The sequence below is a fragment of the Uloborus diversus genome, chromosome 10, assembly GCF_026930045.1.
Source record: "Uloborus diversus isolate 005 chromosome 10, Udiv.v.3.1, whole genome shotgun sequence".
NCBI classification, from domain to species: Eukaryota; Metazoa; Arthropoda; class Arachnida; order Araneae; family Uloboridae; genus Uloborus; species Uloborus diversus.
Genome location: NC_072740.1, coordinates 86327552 through 86340899, shown reverse-complemented (window position 1 = coordinate 86340899; position 13348 = coordinate 86327552). Strand labels below are relative to the sequence as shown.

The window sequence follows — 13348 nt, the reverse complement described above, 5'->3', positions numbered from 1 at the left end:
CGGTTCCTCAGGATGTCGAAAGATTCCCAAAAATCAAGATCCAACGAATTGGGGCATTTTTGGATAATTTGATAAGAGTTAAAATCAAAAGAATGATTTGATTCCCAACAGTGTTGGGCAATACTGGATTTATTCAGCTGTTGTTTCCTCACATAATTTTGATGTTCTTTTAACCGAAATTTCAAAGAACGGCGGGTCTGTCCGATGTATCCGAGTCCGCAATTGCAAACAATTTTATAGATCCCACAACAATTAAGAGGATGAATAGGATCTTTAAGAGAAGAGAAAGAAAGTTTATTAATAGGAGAAAATACCACTTGGAATTGGAATCGCTTCAGAATCTTAGCAACCTGAAAACTAATACCAGGGAAGAAAGGCAGAACAACTAACTTCTTAGTGTTAAAAGTTCTATTAAGAGCAATATTTTGAGATTTTTTGCAAAGTTTTTTATAAATGGAATCAACTAAGGTGGGCGGATAGTCTCTATCAACAGCCACAGCTCTTAAATAGTTGAGTTCCGCATTAAGAAGCTCAGGTGAAGAACAAATATTCATTGCACGATAAACAAATGTGTTGAAAGCTGAATATTTTTTATTAGGAGGGTGAGACGATAATCTATGTGGGGGTAATGAAACAGCAAAAGGTTTGCGATAAACTGTAATTTCAAAACCGGACTCAGTTCGAGAAATGAGAACATCCAGAAATGGAAGGCAATTATTCTGTTCTTTTTCACAAGAGAATTGAATATGAGGATCAATGGAATTTAAAATAGATAAAGCATCATCAATGCTTAGTTGATCGTGATTCATAAGAACAAAACAGTCATCAACATAGCGAACATAGAATTGAAACTGTAGTTTCTGAAACAACTTGAGCTCAAAGTAATGCATGTAAATATCACTAAGGATGGGGCTAAGTGGGTTTCCCATTGCCAAACCATCCGACATTGTATAAAATTTAGCATTAAAAACAAAGGAACATTGCTTTAGACAAGTATGAGTAAGGAAAACTAAATCCTCAATTTCCTTAGAAGTAAAATGAAATTCAGACAGTCTACTCTGAAGGCATAACAATGAACCCTCGACCGGAACGTTCGTAAATAATGAGTTCACATCAAAAGAAGCCATAAAAGAATTATTTGGAACTCAATTCTGAATTTTTTTGACAAAATCGATAGAGTTTTTTACAGTGAATACATTATGACTCATAAGAGGAGAAAACACAGAGACTAAATATTTTGCAAGTTTATAAGAAGCCGTACCAATATTGGAAACAATCGGCCTGAAAGGAATGCCAGCTTTATGTACCTTAGGTAAAGCATAAAATCTAGCGCAATTAGCAATAGAAGGAATAACAGAGCGTTTAACATTTAATGGAACAGACTGAACAGACTTGACAGCAGAAGAAATAGCCTTTAACTCATTTTCACTCGGATCTTTAGAAATCTCTAAGTATGGACCAGAAGAAATCAAATCATTAGTTTTGTCAACATAAGATGATTTGTCAAGAACAACAATTTGACCACCCTTGTCAGCTTTGGTAACAACAATATCTGAATTAGAAATTAAATTCTTTACAGTACGACTAACAGTATTAGTAAAGACGGGATTGGAAATTCTAGAATTAAAGTCCACATTAGAAGCAATAAGATGCCTAACGCAATCTTTTTGATTGGATGATAAGGCACTAAATTTAAAAGCTTTCTCAATATACATGTTTTTTTTTTCTTTCTTCATTAAAAGGTGAAAATGTACGCATGGTCAACATTACTTTCTACTCAAATATTTTGAATCTAGAATCAATTGAAAAGGCAAAAATGCCGACTCTCTAGATAAACTTTCTGAGGGGTTCGATGCTTATTGTGTCGGCAAAATGAGATGTCGCAAAGTAAACAATCAGCATAGTGAGCAGATGAAAAAAATGTTTGTGTCTGCAATATGAATTCATCGGAATGAGCATGAAGCGCAATCAAACTCCGTATACCCGCACGAACTCTTCATGTTTTCTTCCATCCCGTCAATGCTTATTATTAATTATAAATATGTGTACATTTATTATACATATCTCAAAAAATCAAACACTTCGTGAATGCTGAAACTAATGAGTCAAAAATGCCGACTCTTGTGAATTTGATGTTAGGCACTGTGCAATGTCGTATTTACGCACTCGGTAAAAGAAGCGACCTAAAGATGCACGCTCAAGGAAACAGTCGGCGAAAGAATGCTGAATGACCGCGTTTGCTGTACGTAGTGTGAGCAAAATGAAAATGAATGTAAATAAAAATCCTATTCATTATTTTCTCTTGCGCAAATAAGTACCTAAAAGGTTAGATTTGTAACTTTGGAATATGAAAATGCTAAAAAAAAAAAAAAAAATCAATCAATAAAAGCTTTGAAAATCCGAAACATTGAAAATGCCGACTAAAAAAACTGATTTTGTCGACTGGAGGAAATCTCTGGGAGGGTGAGACACCCCCCTCACCCCCCCCCCCTATGGCGACGGTCCTGGGTATATATGCACATGCGGTCGGGTTGAAAAAAAGTCAACATTCATTCGGGCGGGCAAAATCAAAATTAAGCCCGATTTTTGAGTAAAAAATGTTTTGCGAATGCAATACATCCTTTACTAGTAAAAGGAATAAAAGACAAAGTAATAATGACAATAACTTGAGAAATATTACTAATTAATACAAAGATTAATAATACGTAACTAACAAACCTTGTTGATGAACTGGAACTTGAATAAAGTCTCTGGAATCTTGAATTTTTTAATGCAATCTAAAATAAGTTTACACATTATTAATAAAGCTCTGCAACAAGAAAATATAAATTAACATATATCAATGTGTTAGTGAGTACTTTGTATGTTTGGCAGTCACTATTAATTTAGCAGAGCTTTTTTTTTGATCAACTGATAAGATGAAAATGGACTGTAGGTCTATTAATCAAATGGTGAACTGGAAAAAAAAAGTCAAGCACGACCTTTAACTAGTTTTTGCTTTGAAACTGGAGAACCTGGCCCTGATAAACACATGGGCAGTGCCACAACCAGAATATAGTTTTAGGGGGCACTTTATAAAATTTTTCCCCTTTTAACTTAGTGTCATTTTTTCAATAGTCAAATCCATCTCTCTCTATATATATAGATATTATATATAGAATAATACCTTTATAATGCCTTCCAATAAAACACAATTCTCTATAAACCGCACAACTTTTCAGATGTAAACAATAAGTTTTGCAGTTAATAAAAGCATTGATTTCGCAAATTAAATTTTGAAAGATTTTAATTTTTCTATCTTAATTGAAAGTTTTGTAATGAAAAGTGATTTTAGTGCAAAATCAGTTGTGGACCAAATCAACGTGAGTTTCAGATGTTGGCAGATTTTAGGTCAGTGGATTAATGGCACTCCCACTGCTAATTTAATTTTTAAGTTGACAAGTTCGTTACACATCTACTTAAAAATCATTCTAACTTTTCTTTCTGTATTTTTGCTAAATTTATTATTCGTTCAGACAAAAGAGCACAAAATTTTTAAAGCCTGGGTTTCATAACTATTTGATCTGTTTTACAACGTTTAAAGGTTTTTAGAACATTTAGAATTGTGAGTATACCCTTTTTGTTTTTATTGGAGGAGTGAAAAGGAATATGAAATTTATTTCATAGTTACATATCTAATTTCAAACTTAATTTAAACTGCTAGCTGTAGTAAGATATTGCTTTGTGACTGTAAAGCATCCAAATATTTGTGTGTGTTTCAGTAAAGAAAAAGAAACGGTAAACTTTTTTATTATTTCCCTTACACATAGCTGCCAACATTGAAAGATAAAAATTAGGGACAATTATGTGCAAAATTACACAAACTTTGCCTGAATAAATTTAGCGACAAAAGTTTGTGCACAAGAGGATTATTTAAAATATAAGTAGAGGATTCTTAAATTGAGACTTTATTGAACCTAACATTTAGCATTAGGAGCTCTGGCAGGGCCAGAAATTCAGAATATTAGATATACTTTTCAGAAGTTTAAAAAAATCAAAATCTACAAGTTTTAGTTTTGAAAAACATAAATGCATTAGTTTCTTTTTGCTTTTTATTGATAATAAATATTCCTTGCAGCAGGCAAAAATTTAGAAGTAGAGAAGAATTGGGAATGTTTTAATACATTTTGTGCAAAATAAGATAAAAAAGAAGGAAAACAAAAGAAACATCTCTCAAAAATAATTAGACATAGGGAGAGATGGAGCAAGTTGGTCCCCTTTTCTTCTTTTCATTTTTTATCTCATCAAAAAACGTAATAAGCAGTTCAATTCTCTACAACATATTTCACTAAACATTTCAAATCATCTAGAATTTTTTTGAAAATGTCGAAATAATAAGCTTTTTGATATTAATTTTTTAATGGAACCTTTTAAAGAGGACAACATGCTCCATGCATGGGATACTTTGGTCTGCCTTTTCTACAACTTCTGTTACAATTTTTGTTATAAATATTATCCAATACTGTAACTTACTTATATTCTTTCGTGCGTAGAATGAAAAACAAAGTTTCAAGATTGATATAACACATTAAATTGACTTTAACTGATAATTGATCTTTAATTAAAAGCAGCAAAAAGCATTCACCATCAGAACACAATTATTTTTTAAAAATCAGAATGAAAATTATTGAATATTCATGCAAATATTTAGGCAGATAAAAGTTAACAAAAGATGTGTTAAATGATATCTGGGAATATCGTTGCCTCGGAGCAACGCTAAGACATCTAATCCCAGAAATAACACTAAGATATCCTACTGTTGCTCTGATGCGAGGATATAAAAGTGCTACTTTCTGAGCAGACACTGGGTTTTGAAAGAATAAGTCATGTGTTACTTTTATGCACAGTTACATCACTAGTGGTTTAATTTTAGGGTCTTTGGAGTCAAAAAAACTAAGTTTGAATGGGGGGGGGGGCATGGTTCAAGCATCAGGTATCGAGAGGGTGTTAATTATTTGGATATTACTAGATATGGAAATATAGTCTCTAATAAGAGTAGTAATTTTAACAATTGAGGCAGAAAGAAGCAAAGGGATGCAACTGGACATTTTCAAGTTTTGAGTAAAATGCGTTTAAAGCTCTGACAATTATTTATTTGATTTTGTTTCTACAGGCTCCCAACACATTTCAGCCATCGAAAAGGGTTAAAGCAGACCACTTTTATTCAAAAAAGGGACTAAAGAGGGCCAGTTGAGATCAAAAAGAGGACTTTCGGAGGACCATTCATAGTTAACCCAGGGAAGCATAAAAAAGCAAATTAGCTGCTTGCTGCTAAATCCGTGAAGATAATTCGTTAATCAACCATAATAGTGATTTTTAATGATACTATTCCTTTATTACCTTCTATACAACTGAATTTTCATCCATTTAATTATATTATCTATACAAACAGCTTGGAGGGAGGAGGCGACAAGAAGGCATGTACCTAACAATTTTACAGCGTAATTTTAACTGAAAAATAAATTTTTTACTAATTAACACGTGAAAACTGGCTGATTATAAATAATGAGCTAAGTGATCGAGGAATCAGTGCATACCTAGTTAAGACCCTTTAAATACAGTTATTACAGTAGAGTAAACAACTTAGCACATAGTTATTTACAAACATTTTCATATAACTAGTTTAAACAGAATTCATTTTCTTATAAGGTACCTACTGCAAGGCAAAAGTTATATAGCAGTAAGTTATCTAAGCCAGGGCTAAGGCAGAACTAGAACATGCAATATACCAGACAACCCTGTTATCACATGCTAAGACTGCACTCTCAGGATGTGATAACCGGGCTGTCTGGTATATTGCAAGAAGATATAGTTTGAGGCCATGATAGAGCTCCTTCCCCCTCAGAGCCTTTGGTTTTAACACACAATTCCAACCCTAATAAGGTAGTTTATGTACATATGAGGGTTTATGACCAAACAGCCAACCGAGGAGGTAATTTCTGGCTACGCTGCTGCCTAAGTACAAAAATATTAAGAGGTTTTCAAATCATTTATTAGTATGCTAAGTATTCAAATAATTTCATCATATGTATGTATTAGTTGTTCTGCCACCAAGGTAAGGTGTTGAAATTGTCTTCAAGTATATATAAGTATTAGTAAAACAGAAAATATTTTATTGAAGTCGCCACACCCAAAATTATACGAATGTGATATATACACTGAATGTAAATTTGAGCCTGCAATTACTGAAAATGTAATCAATAAGTGTGCAAGTTCAGATTCATAGAGCTTGATCTTGTAAATTGAAAATATTCATTATCAGTATTTTCAATATTAAATAAGGATATAAAAAATACAATTAGTAATTCAGTTTTTATCTATTTAAAAATAAAATTAAATATTATAATCTGAGGTAGCACATGTCAAAATAGCTTCCAGTCTCCAAAAATAATAGCAAAAGGATTGAAATCTTGAACATAACCAAATTTTCCCAAAGTACGTTCACTGTTGGCATCTTTTCCAAAAATAAATTTTTTATTATTAACTAAAACTAAACATAACTAAAATTAAACATAAAATATGCTAAACTAAAATAGCACAAATGAAAATAACATTTGATTGCCCAAAATATTAAAATATTTACAAGATGCAAAAAGATTGAATTCTCAAACACAAGAAGCAACTTTTCGTAGTTCCAAAAATAAGAAAGTTTATTATCTATTGAAATTAAACAAAAAATAAGCTAATCTATGGTGGCATATGTCAAAATAACTTCTGATTGCCAAAAATACCAAAATATTTACGAGATGCAAAAAGATTGATATCTCAAACAAGACAAGCAATTATCCGCGAAGTCCGAGTAAGTTGGATGTTGCCATGGTTTCGAAAAAAAAAGCATTTTATTATTTAATGAAATTAAACATAAAAAGCTAATCTGAGGTGGTGTATTTAAAAATAACTTCTGATTGCCAAAAATAAATAAATATTAACAAGGCGCAAAAAGATTAAGCTCGCAAACACAGGAAGCAATTTTTTGCAACGCTGCATATCGAAGACAAGTTCAGAAAATTGCACTGATTCAAAGATATTTTTAACCGATTTCAAGCACTAAAAAAACTTTCATGTCTTTCAAGGTTTTAAAACTTTTTCAGGGTTTCAAGCATTTGAAAACGAATTTTAAGTACTTTTCAAGGGCGTACAAACCCTGGAGAAATATCGGTAGCTCTTCTTCGATTTGACATCATAACTCCTCCCCCAAACCTCTCCATTTGTTAGATTTCCATTCTGCAGTGGTTGAAGAAGTAATGACTTCAATCTGAAGCAAAATGCGGGAAAGTCAGGCTCAACAGAAAAAAAGGTGCTGCGGCCGCACGTTTGGGCGAAACTAACATCAGCACACAGTATCCTTTAACGTAATGAAAACTTTTAAAATCTAATTTTTAAGTAAAAACATTACAAAAACGGACTAATCGGACCAAAATGATTTTTAAAAAAGCAGTCAAAAGCGGACTTTACCCTAAAAAACGGACTTTGGCGGGAAAAGGGGATCATTTGGGAACCCTGTATGCAGAATGCTTGTTTGGCAAAGAATTTATGTTTAATACAGGAACTTTATAACTGCAAGAAATCAGGAGCAGATTTATAGTCTATTCAAGGGGCTGGCAATTGAAAACTCTAAAACCCTCACCCCCAGATGCATTATATAGGGGTCAGAGAGTCAATTGCTCCTCCCCCTCCTGCCTGAGCTTTAAAAAATCAATGCTTTTACATGTAAATAAGTGTGGTTTTTGCGTTGTTGTTGCTCACATTGTCTACAGGAAATTTAATTTTCTGTGACAAAAACATAAATATGCACAAACAGCGTTCGCACTACTGCGTTTTCCTTGGTATAACTTTAAATAAACTTGAAACATTGATAAATTTTTATGAAACATAAAATAAGCCAGCAGTATAAAAATTTCAAAATAAACAGGTAAAACTTAAAAAAATTATCTAGAAGTCACTAAAATACATGGCTTTATATTAATCTCTTTAGTTTTAAACCTATGATTTACAATTATATCACAGAATGGTTTTAGTGGATGAAATTATGTATCGTATTTTACTCTTTTTCTTATTTAAATAATAAATAAAAGTATTAGCAAATGCCTCATTTCAAAACAAGTAGGCTTACCATACCAGTGTAATACTGCGTTATGAAATAGGCCTTATTTGTTCATTAATATTTGATTTATTTTCACAAATTGATGCAATAGCATTAAATTTGCATGAAGTGGATATTTTGTTTCGTCTTATTGCAGGATTGCACTAGCTGTTTACAATCTCTGATTAGAGAAATTCTGATGTATAAGGAATTAAACAAATCCTTATCAAAGCAGGAGTGAGGAGTACCAATTTTGAAACATTGTCGTGTGACAAGTTTCAAATGAGTCTACAACTAATGCGCTAATTAAGAAACGGAGGATAGTAGAGCAGTCTTACTACATGTAGCTGTTTTTTGGTGGTCTAGAATTTTTTGGAACGATACCGCACTACTACAGCATTCTGTAGATAGGTATTATTGACGTTTTGAAATTAGTCATCTTGATTTTTCGTAAAATTTAATCGCATCCCATTTTCCGGTACTGAACAGGAAATATGACACAATATATTTAAAATACAGAAATAGGGAAAAAAATTCAGGAGTCTTCGTTTCAACGAATCGGGAGAGTCGGTAGCTATATGCCACTTCATAGTATTTTTTTAAATCTGCATTCATGAATTTTTTTTTTGTTGGGGGGGGGGTGACACCACAAATTGCAACCCTGGGTGATGATTGTGGTAGAAACACCACTGTATAGATCCCGGATGCATAACCTTTTTGAGAGAGCGGGTCACAAAGTAGGAAACTGATAAGGTTGGGGGCCACGTGGGTGAGAGGGACGAGGATCAAATCATAAAAATATAATTTTGCACTGTATTTGGAGCTAGGTATATAACTTTATAGTACCTTAAATAATTTCTGCACTCATGTTGAAATAGTGTAAAAAAGTAAGTATTTAAAATGGGGTACACAAATATGTCTAATGAGATAGCTTAGATAGCATCTTTTAAAACTTTTTTTTTACTTTGAGTTTAAACATTAATAGCAAGAGGCCAAAACAGAAAATAAAATAAATCTATTCATCCTAGTTTTTGTCTTATTCAAATTAATGCAGAAAACGTTAGTCTGCAGGTGCACGTAGTTCCAAATGCAGTGGCTTTGAATACAGGGGTATTCTAAGAAGCATATCTTTCTGCCAACAAATGAGTGGAGTGTCAAGTCCAGTATTTTTCACTTACTGCCTATTTTTTGTTAAATTCAATATCGGCATCTGAAAGTTTTTACTAATATATTTTTGTGAAAAGTTTTTTTTAAATCAAAATTCTAATATTTGTAACAAAAACCAAAAAGTGCAACCTAATTTTAGTTGGAAAAGTAAATTATAACTAAAGTATGCTCTTTTCAGGGTTCATTCTCAATTCGGATGAAAAAATTCCATGACTTTTTCATGACTTTATAAAAAATTTCATAACCTCATTAAATGAAGAGAATGGTACTACTTAATGTCAGACCTGCCAATTTTTGTAAGTGGGCATTAGCAAAACTTTTACATGAATGCCACTACCTCATCAAAGCACTTACTTGACTAAAAAAAATATCAGTGCACACTGCAGAAACTAATAAGCTATAATTTCTCTTTAGCATATAAACTTAATTTATGTAAAAATATAGTGAATGCAATATACTGATGTTTAAATGCCTAATAAACTTAACTAATAATAAAGCTGAAAGTCTGTCCGGAGGATGTCTGTGACGCCTAGACCGTTCGATCGATTTTCATGAAATTTGGCACAAAGTTAGTTTGTAGTATGGGGGTGTGCACCTCGAAACGATTTTTCGAAAATTCGATGTGATTCTTTTTCTATTCCAATTTTAAGAACAAAAATATCATAAGATGGACGAGTAAATTACGAAATTATCATAACGTGGAACGGGAACATGAGAGCAAGTCAATTGGTGAGATACGAAATTATCATAACGTCGAACTGTAACATGGGTACAAGTCAATTGGCGAGAAAATTCACCACACATTATTTGTAAATATACAGGCGAACCAAAAGACCTTTTAATTTTTCTATTACGGGTGAAGCCATGCGGGTACTACTAGTTATTTAATAAATAGGGCAAAATAGATTTTGAATGGGACAAAAGTTGAATGAGTTATTACTAAGTTTCCGATCGCAAATTTACTTTTAAAAAAAATATTGTCAGTTGGTGTCAACAGTGCTTCTAATCATGCATGTAACTTAACAGTATTTTCATTCATTGAAGTAAAGTCATGTTAGTCAGTAAATTCACTTTTCTGAACCAGGGATATCACAGCTGGCCACATGGATCAATTTTGCGAGCTGCATGTTGGGCACTACTATTTGACTATTAGAATTCCCCTATTTGTATGTTCTATCGCCTGACTAAAGTCTTCATTTTCTAAAGCTTTCACAAATTAAGATAAACTCTGACAATTACAAATGATTGAAATAAACTCGGATGCAATTAAATTATACTTTTTTAGTGGGCGTGGTACTAAAACCACTACAGAAGTACCACTACTACAGAATATACCATAAAAGAAGTTCTAAAAATAATGGTGAATTCAAAATTAGGGATGTCCCAGCAGTAAAATCACATTACAAAAAAAGGTGGGCAAGTGTTACAGAAGCGGATGCAATAGGATTCCTAAACTCAGATTTGTTTTTGCGATCGTTCAATTTTCAAGTATTATTAGCTTTTACATGCAATACGGTTAAATCATTCTAAATTTTACTTCTCTACTGTTCTTTACTACTGCCCAAGACATTTTTCCATGACTTTAAATAAATTTCCATGACTTTTAATGAAAATATTAATTTTCCATGACTTCTACAGGTCTGAAATTTGTTATTTTTTTTCCCATGACTTTCCAGAATTTCCATGACCCGTACGAACCCTGTCTTTTTACATTGATAAGTTTCAGAAAAAAAAATTAAAAAAAACTGTTATATAAATTAAATGGGAATGTGATAAAAAAAAAATTACTCAGCAAAGAAACAAAGGAATATTCTATGGCAGAAAATTTCCTTGGCAAATTTCAAACACAACAAGTCTCAATTTCAAACGTGATAATTTTTTATCCAAGGGGGGGGGGAGAGGGGGGAGGCTAATTAACCATTGGAAGCAAAAAAAATACCTTTTATTTTTAGTTCAGGTTTTATGCTCTATACATTTTAGGAAATAATCAAAAAAATAACGAAACAGAGCAGATGTTTAAAGATTGCTGCACAATCACTCAGAATGGGACACTCTTATTTAAGCCTATTTCCCACTTGCAAACTAATAAATGTCGCACTTACAACGTTTGTACAAATCAGTACAGCATTGTATTTCATGAGTAAATTTTGTTTTAAATAGAGGAATAATATTCATTTGTGTGAAGGAACCGCTTTTGTTACATTATTTTTGTAAACATATCAATTTACACTGAAAAATATAGAATTTACTAGTCGAATTTCTGAAGATGGTACAGAAAATGACAGTAAAATCAGCCAGCAAAACTTGAAATTGTGAAATTAAATGATAAAAAGTAAATATTTTGTAAATTAATTTCAAGAAAATTTCTAATTGTTTTTAAAGAACTGACCATGGGCCAATTCAACATGCTTTCCAGGCCACTTTTGGATCACGGGCCATAGGTTGCGCATCCCTTGATAAATATAAAGTATTTTTTGAGTTCATCAATTATTCACTTGGAACTCCAATTAAAATAATCAAAAAGATTATAACTTCATGCACTGAAGTGAACTGAATTGCCATACTCTAGCTAGAGTAGACATGTTTACAAACAAACACTCCTACACACAAGTCATGGATTTATAATTTTCTATTTCAACAACTGAAGAGAAAACTGCTACACTTCCTTGTTAAGCAGGGGCTGATTTATAGAGTATTCAAAGGGGTGGCGGTTGAAAACCGTAAAAGCCCCCCCCCCCCCTCTCCCTTTCAGATTCATCATGTAGTCGAGTCAGGGAGTCCACAACTTCTGATTATTTGTCTGAACTCATTAACAGTTTTTTAGCGTTTTTAATTTTGGTATTGGATTTTTATTATTATCTTGTCTTTTAAATATTAATCACCCCCTAGCTCCCCTCACAAATTTACCACCCCTTGAAGTGCCAAATTTTAGAGGCAATCCACCCGCATGGTTGGGAACCACTGTTATAAATCATAGCAACATCTAAACCTTCCAGTATAGTGAACTCCGGGAAGAAAAAGGTGGAAGCAGGACACATATACAAATATAAAAATTATTTAAGTTCAAAAAGATTGGGAGGGGGCAACTTTATGTTCATATTGAAAAGTTGATAAGTTTGTCCATCCTCGACTACACTAACAGTCTAAAATTGATTTTAAGCAAATTTGTAAAATTTACTTAATAAAAAGTAGTGGCTACTGGTATTAATTTCTTCAATTCCATTTTTTTGGTTTCGGAAAATGACGGTCATAGAGGAGGCGGTCACCCCCACCGCCCCCTAGTAAATCCGCTAGTGTTGTTAAGCATTAGCGTTTGTCATCAGGTGGTTTTCTGTACGTATATTTCACTGAAATACAATTATTTACGGCATTTGCCAATGGGAAATATCAGAAAAAGTGGCATCTGAATCAAGTATATGGAATTGTGACTTTAAGAAAGCAATTTCTCATTTTGAGTTCAGCTGTAGGCCAATGTACTATTTTTGCACTTAGCACAGCAGTATATAGGTTTCTGTTTGAAATTAGCAGCATGAATAAAAACAAAGTATATATTGAAGCAGAGTTGAACATTAATGCAAAGCAAAATGTACTGGTTTAAATACAGCATATAAAAATTGCGCAATAATAATCATCATAAATATCATGATAGAGTACTATGGTCATGATAGCATGTTATATATTGAGAGAAAGCTGACTAGAGAGCTGAACTCCCCACCCCACACGGTTTGATTGGGCCATCTTGAGACAGAACAGAGCAGGATACTGTCTATAACAACATACCCTTTTCTGCCTACAACAGAAAAAGATAGGTCCGAAAAATAAATTATACATAATGACTTTCTTTTAGCACCAAAATGCACAGTTAATTGCTTGGAAGCCAGTACCAAATGATTACTTTCAGGTCTAAGGGCTTCCGTATCACTCCAATTTCTAGACCAACCAGTGTCTGACAAATTTGGAGTTAATGTGTACACTACAGTCAACAATCAACTACCCGAATTCACAATTGATAAATATTAGTTCATAAGTTTTCCAAAAATAAACAATTGGATGAGATAA

General features: G+C 32.7%; 1 protein-coding gene across 2 annotated transcripts in view; it reads right to left on the bottom strand.

The window, feature by feature from the left end:
• LOC129231876 (MICOS complex subunit MIC60-like) overlaps positions 1–13348 on the bottom strand; it is a 74824-nt gene that overhangs the window by 60918 nt on the left and 558 nt on the right. For both annotated transcript variants that reach the window (XM_054866264.1, XM_054866265.1), the window contains exon 2: positions 2719–2777. In XM_054866264.1, the coding sequence (XP_054722239.1) occupies positions 2719–2777 (59 nt within the window). The remainder of the gene's footprint in view (positions 1–2718; positions 2778–13348) is intronic.